This window comes from Euphorbia lathyris, chromosome 3, assembly GCF_963576675.1.
Source record: "Euphorbia lathyris chromosome 3, ddEupLath1.1, whole genome shotgun sequence".
Taxonomy (NCBI): Eukaryota; Viridiplantae; Streptophyta; class Magnoliopsida; order Malpighiales; family Euphorbiaceae; genus Euphorbia; species Euphorbia lathyris.
In genome coordinates this window covers 78,457,054-78,466,450 of record NC_088912.1, presented here as the reverse complement: position 1 = coordinate 78,466,450, position 9,397 = coordinate 78,457,054, and the positions used below count along the sequence as shown (strand labels likewise).

The 9,397-nt window shown below is 34.8% G+C and overlaps 1 protein-coding gene across 1 annotated transcript; it reads right to left on the bottom strand.

Moving 5' to 3' along the window:
- Positions 1-1,332: 1,332 nt before the first annotated feature.
- LOC136222424 (ABC transporter G family member 36-like) lies at positions 1,333-8,767 on the bottom strand. The gene is made up of 18 exons (XM_066010167.1): positions 8,242-8,767; positions 7,552-7,761; positions 7,230-7,474; positions 7,065-7,141; positions 6,918-6,971; positions 6,440-6,530; positions 5,802-6,103; positions 4,888-5,647; positions 4,668-4,777; positions 4,419-4,572; positions 4,141-4,293; positions 3,872-4,047; positions 3,462-3,794; positions 2,869-3,377; positions 2,551-2,778; positions 2,294-2,465; positions 1,936-2,190; positions 1,333-1,823 (listed from the first exon to the last, which is right to left on the bottom strand). The coding sequence occupies exons 1-18, from the start codon at positions 8,646-8,648 to the stop codon at positions 1,551-1,553; spliced, it is 4,509 nt and encodes a 1,502-aa protein (XP_065866239.1). The 5' UTR covers positions 8,649-8,767; the 3' UTR covers positions 1,333-1,550.
- Between the last annotated feature and the right edge of the window lie 630 nt (positions 8,768-9,397).

The window sequence follows — 9,397 nt, the reverse complement described above, 5'->3', positions numbered from 1 at the left end:
TTAGCCTCCTAAACTTGCGTAAAATGTAATCAATTGATCACTCAGTTGTAAAAAAAGTGAAGTTATTACTTGTTCAATTATAAACCTTGTATTCTCTAATATGACAACCGTAATACCCCGATCTTGATTGTTTTACTTTTTTAAAGACGCATGCAATACATTTCCGCATTTTATGCAAGTTCAGGAGGCTATTCGGACATTTTGAAAATTTAGAGGGCCAATCAAGCTTTTTAGACTAGTTCAGGAGGCAAATGATGTATTAAGCCTAGATTAAAACATATTAAAAAAAGTTTCATACTTGTTCAACTATAAACTTTTTCTTCTCTAATATTAGAATCATAAACCCTAATTTTAATCATTTTACTTTTTTTAAGGCACGTGTAATATATTTTCCGTATTTAACTTACTTTTTTTAATGATTGAATGATTAATTGATTATATTTTATACGAATTCAATAACTAACTCTAAATTTAGAAGGCTTTATATTTTTAAAAGTTGAGGCGAATCAACAAATTGAGAGGAGAAGTGATGTATTAAGCCTAGTTTTTAAAAACACATCATATGTGACAAGATCAAGCCCTTCACCTCTATCTCTCAACAGGGTCGGGCTACTAGTATCCCTGCTTTCCATCGTAAGATTATAATCGAACTTTCCAGCCTTAAGACACGAGGAGGAGATTAAGCGAGGTTCTAGATATTTGAGCTGAATATTTTCTAAGCAAAATCCACAATTAGTTTGTAATCGTTTGACTTAATGTCACTGGTTTGTACATTTCTTGAGCCTCAAATCATAACATGCTTGTCTCTCGATGATTTATGTGATAATTATGCTTAAAACACCCATTTTGATATTTATGTTGTCACTAATTTTGTATACCCTCATATATAATTTTGCTGACATGAAAATTGTTGATACTGTACTTCAGAAAGAGTATGCGGATCTGATCTAGACTGATATGGAGGTTGTTTGATATAGAAATTTCAAACACTTTATGCTTTTAGATAACCCTTCACCTAAATTTAATGCAAATTGCTTTCATTCTTCTAAATTTTTCATTTTGAGAGAAAGTCCATGTTTAGAGGAAAAAAAGCTCCGAAAATAGTGATTTTAAAAAACTTTAATCTTTATACTTTTTTATTTTGAGATTGTAACTGTTATTTTGAGATGTTACTTAAAATTTAGTTGTGATAATATTAGGGAGTATAAAGTTGACTGACATTCATGTTACATTTTGAAATTTAGTGGCCGATAATATTAGTAGAGGTAAAGTTCAATGGCCATGAGTGTAATTTACCCTCTCTTCTCATGTCAAGATCATAACACAAGATACTGGAAAAATCTCTGAATAATATTGAACACAAGAAATGAATTTCTTTACATTTACAAGATACTCCTCTCAAATTAAGCTTGGTGCTTGAACTTTTCATCATTTTTCTTCACTAACAACTATATAAAACTTAAAACCTCAGAACACAATAACTACATAGTATGAATACAATATATATCTACATAGTAATCCCAAAATGTGTGGAGCATCAACATCTCTCTCTATCTGCTCTGGAAATTGAGTGTCCTTATAGCATAAGCATAAATAAATGCAAAGAAGACAGTAAATCCAACAAGAACAACTGCAACCGGTGCCATGAAATCAGGTTCATACCCATAATGATCTTTAATATACCCATTAATTGTTGTATTTGGTGCAATTCCTGGTCCTGTAATGATATCTTCAACATCATGGTATTGTGATACAATCAGTCCATATACTGTCCATGCTACAGGGCAAATCCAGTAGTACCATACCCACCATTTTGGAATTCTCTGCAATTTTTCATCAAACCTTAGTTAGTAAATTAAATATTACTATACATTAGACTGATTTGACCGAAATACCGAGTTGAAAGATAAAGATGAATGAGAAATTGATGCTTACAGGTCGGGGAATGAAGAAGCCGGAGAAGAGGTTGAAGAGTGCATAGAATGTTGCTGCAAAGATTGATGCAACTTGAAGATTCGGAGTGACGGCAACGGTCATCATACCATAGTATGTGAAGTAGAGGAATGAGAAGAATGAAATAAAGAAGAACCAGAAGAATTTTGCTGCTGTCCATTCAAAGGCAACCATAGCATACACAATTAGTGTATAGTATGTTGTTTGAAAAAACACATAAGGTAATTCACAGACCATCTGCAAAGAAAGAAAACATATTTTTTCACCCAATTAGTCCTTTATTCTTGAAAATTCAGATAAAAAGTTAAAATCTTTAGCTGCATTTTGATGATGTTGTTACCTGTGCTACTGCATAAGGTAGTGCTGAGTACATTCCGGCAGCTCTTTCGCGGTAAAACACAGTTCTTTCAATTGAGATTACAGGTTGTACTGTTGAGCAGTTATTGATACCAATGAATAAAACAGCAGCATACATTGCTCCTATGATTGTGCTAAGATCACCTGTTGTGTCCCTGAATTCACAGAATGTTTCTGTTAGACGAAATATTCGGATAGAAAACGAATTAAGGAGTTGTTTGGTTTATCAAGTTTACTTACTTTTTAGTTCCAACTTTCCAGAATATAGTTCCAACCATAACAGCAGCAAACAAAGTGAAGCAATATCTAACAAGGTTATACTCAGGACTTCTCCAATAAGTCCACCATTGTTTCCACAGGCAAGACTTGAATTGCCCCCATGAATTTTGAGAGTATTGAGAGGTAAAGTGAAGGTCTTTCGCCCCTTGCGGTGGCGTGCTCAATTCGTGCACTAATGCCTTGTTTCTCCTGCTCAAACCATATTTCGGTGTACGAATTAGGCGAAAGTTGCATATGATGTTAATGAAAATTGTAAATGTAATTTGATTCCTGACTTACTGGTGCAAGGCTGATGACTTGTAATGATCTGCAAAGTCCATTCCAAGACGAATTTCAGCTGCTATGGAGCTTACTTCAAGCATCCATGTTGCTGGATTGTACTTGTCTTTGATTTTAGGAACTCCTGGGATTGCCTCAAAGTATTCAACAATCTTGTGTGAGTTCTGGCCTAATGGTCCTGAGTAAATAACTTGTCCTCCTCTCTTCATCAATAACAACTCGTCGAAGGCTTCGAAGATGTCAATGCTCGGTTGATGGATAGTACAGACAACAGTTCTTCCTGTATCGACCGTGTTTCGAACAGTTCTCATAACAATAGCAGCTGCTCTTGCATCCAGACCAGAAGTTGGTTCATCCATGAAAATGATTGAAGGATTAGCAACAAGTTCAACTGCAATTGTCAATCTTTTTCTCTGTTCTGTTGACAATCCTGTAACACCTTGAAGCCCAACTATAGCATCCTTGAGATTGTCTAGCTCCACTAACTCCATTACTTGATCAACAAAAATCTGAAAAACCGAAAACCCCTTGTTAATTTCAGCATTACATAAGTATTGCTTAGAAAAAAACTAGTAATTAATTGATAAACTTACCATCTTTTCCTCTTTGCTGACTTCTTTTGGTAGCCTGAGGAATGCTGAGTAGATCAAGGATTCTCTAACAGTGACTTGAGGTGAATGAATATCATTCTGTTCACAATATCCTGAAATTCTAGCAAATGTTTCTTGCTTCTTCAGGAATCCTGAAATTCGAACATCGCCTTCGATGTATCCGCCTGTTTTCCTTCCTGCTAAAACATCCATTAAAGTTGTCTTTCCAGCTCCACTGACTCCCATCAAAGCTGTTAGAACTCCAGGCCTGAATGCTCCTGTTACTTCCCGGAGTAATTGAAGCCTGTCATCTGAAACACCTTGCTGCTTCATTTCCTGTTAACATCAATTACATTAGATACACATTGCAGAAAAAAGAGGACCTGGAAATCAGAAGGGATCATTAATCTTACTGCAGGCATGTCGACGTAATACTTCACACTGTCAAAAGACATGGCTAAGGGAGTGAAAGGAAGAACCATTCCTCTCTTAGGAGCAACACCATTTGCTGCCTCAAGAGTTAAATCAGCATTCCTGCTTAGTCCATTAGGATTTGATCGGCTACTCATTCTATGCATCGCCATTTCAGCTGAGATGATATTTCAGTTTCAAGTCTTGTCAGAAACTTAAACTATGATCTAAAATGTGTAAGAACATGAATAATTTGGGTATCGGAAATTACTTGTATTGTTTCCATCAGCAGATGATAATGATGGAGAGAATGCATTTCTTTGAGACGCATTCATTCTTAATCTTGGTTGGCCTTTTGAGTCTTCTTCACCTTCCATTTCTTTTGCTGTTTCCTCAGAAATCACTGCTTGTTTCTTTCCAGGAGCTACATTAACACATCAAGCAAAGATTAATCAGCAACCTCAAAGAACACAAAGATTAATCATGTGGCATATATAACAGGATTACTACATGAATACTCATTTTGACACCGCTATTATTATTACTTACGAGCTAAGAACATGAGGGCAAAGGTGAAGAGGACATTGAAGAGAACTGTAAATCCTAGAAGGGCAGCAGCACCAATCCAATACCAATCCTTGTTTTGGAAAACATCAAAGCCTTTCAGAACTGATATGCCTAAACTAGTATTACCATCTGAACCCTGCAAAATTTAAATGCCATCCAAGTATTCATAATTAGTATATCAAATTCAAATTCCACAATTCTGAAACTGCAATCTGTGGTTAGGAGACATACCAGTTTGTCCATCCATCTTGGAGCATACATTTCATTAACAGCAAAGGCATTGTAGCCGTAACTCATGGGCGAAATCCAGTAAGCCCACTCCCACCAGTTTGGTATTTGACCTGTCACCAATTATAGCAACTCTTTATTAATTTCAGACACTACAGAGACAACCCGATTGACAAGACACGATTTTGACCCCTATATAAGGTTTTTCTGATTTGAAGCTAACCTTTAGGAAGGATGAAGCCTCCAAGCAAGAAAATAAGAAGAAGAATGAGCACTCCACCAGTGTTAGCAATGATCATAGTCCTGCAAACTCCAGCAATGACTCTAAAGATCCCAGCAGCCATTTGTTGAGTGAGAAATACAAGCAGAAGATGCTTGAAAAACCTTACAGCTTGAGGTGCCAACCCAATAGAAAAATAGGTAATAACAACCCAAACAAGAGACTCAATGACAGACATAGGCAAAGTCAGCAGAAAAGTTGGAAGAGTGAAAGTCCAAGCAGGGTGAAAAAGAAGGTCTCTTTGCTTGAAAAACACAGGAAGTCTTGTGATCATAAGTGTAAGTTCAGCAAAACCATTGAACATGTTTATGATCATTGTGAATAAAAGTGCACCAATATAAAGTGCTCCATCTTCTTCATTTCTTGTGTGCATTCTTGGCTTTATGAACACTGTGGATGCAATAACTGCAACTATGATAAGTTGGATTGTTTTGGAAACAAAAACCACTGAATTTCTCTTGATTAGTAGCCATTCTTTGTCCCAACAAGCCTTGAGAAGTTCCATCTTTGGTACTGAATATTTTGAAAATGCTAATGCTGCTTTGTGCCCTTGTGACTTGTCAAATGGTACTGATAGCTCATTTTCTAGCTGCATTCCCACATGGAATTTCTTGAACCTTTCACAAAACTCAGGCACTGATATATATCTATATGGTCTCACTTTGTCCGCCCAGTATTGCTCTTGGTCTTTCTTAGAAGTCACCTATAATAAAACCGGCATTCGTGTCATAATCGTGTTATGTAATACATATTTTGACATGATAATATGTTAATAAAAGTGTACGAGTCGTGTCAAGTGAGTTATCTTTATAAATAGTTGTGTTAGAAATTTATAGTGGTAATTTATGTGATTTTACCTCTTGCAAGAAATCAGCAGTTCCTTTTCTATCAGGGCAGCGGAAGCCGCAGGACTGAAAGAATTCAACAACGTGCTGGCGTGGGCCTTGATAGACAATTTTACCCTCGGATAAAAGGAGAACATCGTCAAAAAGATCAAAAGTCTCAGGGGCAGGTTGGAGTAAGGACATCAACACTGTAGCCTCATTGAGGTGTGCAATCTGCTGCATGCACTTCACTATTTGAAAAGTTGTGGAGCTATCTAGACCCGTTGATATCTCATCCATGAATAGTGTCTTTGTGGGCCCAACTATCATCTCTCCTGTTTTAATCATTGATTAAGAGTCAGATTAAGGCCAGATACATTTTAAAAACATAATTTGCTACATTTATATAAAAAGAATTGACTTTTTTATTTTATGGTATGAAAGTGAAAATTTAAAAATACATTTTGGAGACCTGTACTAGAAGAAAATTACAATTTAGATGGAATTGAAGGTTGGTGAAACTAATTAAGTGGGATTCAACTCAACTTAAAGATTTGGTCAAATCTTATATTCCCACTGCAACTTTAACTGAATTTTAAATAATAATATGCTGACAATGTGAAATCTTCTTAAATTAGATTGCTTTGATCGCAGTAAAAAATAAAATTAACCTGTAGTAACTCTCTTCTTCTGACCACCAGAAATCCCTCTAATCATTTCATCTCCAACGATTGTGTCTTTGCAGATATCAAGTCCTAATAGCTGTAATTAATTCAAGATTAAGAGAAATTAATTAATTAATTAATTAAGTAATTGCATTGCATTAACAGTATGGACACAAATTAATCTAATAATAAATTTGTTAAGCATATGCCTTTTTACTTATTTCAAAAGCAATAGACTATGTCTTTCGTAGCAGGTAGTTAAATTAAGTCAAATTTTAAGGAATTAATTAGTTAATTAAAATAAAAATTAGTTCAACACCCGAAAGTGATTAATTAAAAAAAAATTGAGATTATACGGCAGGGTCCCACATAATCACGGAGCACACAGAAATCCAGACGCCAGTCAAATATTAGGTGAGGAGAAATCTTTGACAATATACAATATTAAAATATTAAAAAGCATAAATAAATAAATTAAACTTACTTTGAGAGTATAGTCTGTAAACATATTAGTTTCAGCTCCTTTAACAGCAGTTGCCTAGAAATTACAATAAACATTAACTTAATCAGGACATTTATGCAATATGGTTATAATTTAGGGGTTTTTTTAGAAAACTAATTTTGGTTTTACCTTCATGAAAAGGTCAACTTCTGCTTCTGGGAATATCCCAGCTTCCTTTTCTCTCCTTGAAAGTTCACTTAGAAGATCTTCATGTATAAAATAAATAATAAATTAGTTAATTATATAATTAACATCTAATTATATCTAATTAAACTGTTAAAAATATATAATTACCGTATCTAGTTCCAACCCCTTGACATCTGGCAGAAAAATCCAAAGTTTCTTTGACAGTCATAACACCAACGTGAACATCATTTTGACTAATATACGCTGATGTTTTTCTCGGCACAAATTCTTTCAGTTTATATCCATTGTATGTTATTTCTCCACTGACCTTGAGACTTGAATCTAACTTTCCGGCCAATGCTAATAACAGCGTCGTTTTACCAGAGGATGGTGGACCTAATAGCAAAGTCATCCTAAAACAAAAAATTAACCGGATGAGAAAAAAAGTAAGTTTGAATAGGTAATTAGTGAATGGTAAAAAGTGAATTACCTTGCTGGTTTAAGAATACCAGAAGCATCTTTAAGGATAGTGAGTTTTGTCGTTTTGGATAAATTAATCCCAAGTAGACTAAGAGCAGACTCAGCAATATTTCTGGCAGCATTTGGAAGTGTTGGAAGAGCTCTACTTCCTATTTGGCAATCTGCTTCTATTGTTAAATGTTCGTATCTCACTTCTACTGTCGGAAGTTTAATTCCAACCCTGTAATTACACAAAATTAACGTATTCAGTTAAACCGTGTTGAAATTTTTAACATGATAATACAATTTATAGAAATAATTTGATTGACACGGCCACGTAATGGACCCAGGATCAAACTTCCACAAAAAAGAGTATCATACTATTACTATTGACATTAGGACATTTATGAATAAAGAAAAAAGTTATTTCTCATATACACCAACTATTTGAGGCCAAACATACAAAATCAATGTTAATGGGGAAAAAATTATTTGATTACTATATTGAGGAAAATCTTTAAGACATAAAATATTGGATTACTATTTAAGGTCACACTCATGTCTTAATTAATAAATCAATAAATATAAGGTAGAATATCTCAAATCTAGGAATGATAATTATTGAATAGAAAACATCAAAATAAAGGAAGATTTCAAACACAGAACATGGATGTAAATTAGATATGAAATAAAGTAAAAGAGAAGAAATTGGGAGACTTACTTATCAATTCTCTGTCTGAATTTGGACAAGAATTTCTCATTATCTTCTTCAGCAACCTTAAAAATCTTATCAATGAACTTCTGTTTATCATTCAAGTCAAGTTTCCGGACATCAATTTCTTTATGAACACTATCAACTTGATTTTCATCTATAAATGATTTCATGATAGTTGTTCTTAATCTATCATAAGTAGGAAGTTTTTCAATGGCTGCCCATTTAAGTGCCTCTTCATCTTCTTCAGCATGACGGCTACTTCTTCTTGATTGTCTGCTTCCACCTGCGAAAACATCCTCCATGCTTTTGCTGAAGCTTCTGCTTATGCTTCTGCTTACACTTCTGCTCATCCCGCCGTGGCCGTGGCCGTGGCTTGCTCGCCTACTGGCCCCCATTCCGTCCATCTTCTGCATCGAATCTGGTCAGATAGGGGGGTTGTTGGAGTTTGAAAGTGGGTGAAATTGATTGAAACTTGAAAAGGTCTCTTCTTTCTTCAATTCCTGAAGAGAAGAGAAGAGAGAGAGTGATGGAAGGGAAGAATAGATAAGTGGGTATATATAGTTAGAGAGGAAAGAGGGTGGATGTTGCCAAGTAAGAAATTTTGATAATGAAATAGAAACACAACAGTGAGAGAAAAGTCTTCTCTTTATTCAAACATGATTGGCCGTTGTACTCTCTCTTTCTTCTCTTCTTCGTCCCCAATCTTTTTAATTATTTCATTTAATTATCTTCTACTTGCAACTCAACCTATCATGTGCTATCTAAACTTGTCCCATATAGCGGATTTAGATTTACCTACTAAATTTTAAAAATGTCACAATTCCCATATAGCGGATTTACCTACTAAATTTTAAAAATGTCACAATACCCATTTAAACTTACTTAATTTTGATATGTTTAACCTTTTTTTTACGGGTTAAGGTGCAAAAATACCCCTAACGTTATGGCTCAGGAGCAATTTTACCCTTAACGTCTAAAATGGTGCAATTTTACCCCTAACGTTGGAAGTCAAGAGCAATTTTACACCTAACGTTAATAAACTGGGTCAATTTGAGAAATAATTCATCAAACTGTCTTTTCGGTCATGAATCTTGTTATCTACACTTCATACGTGTGTCATTTTATCAGTAACAAATCACAAACATTCGTTGGGATGCGAAAA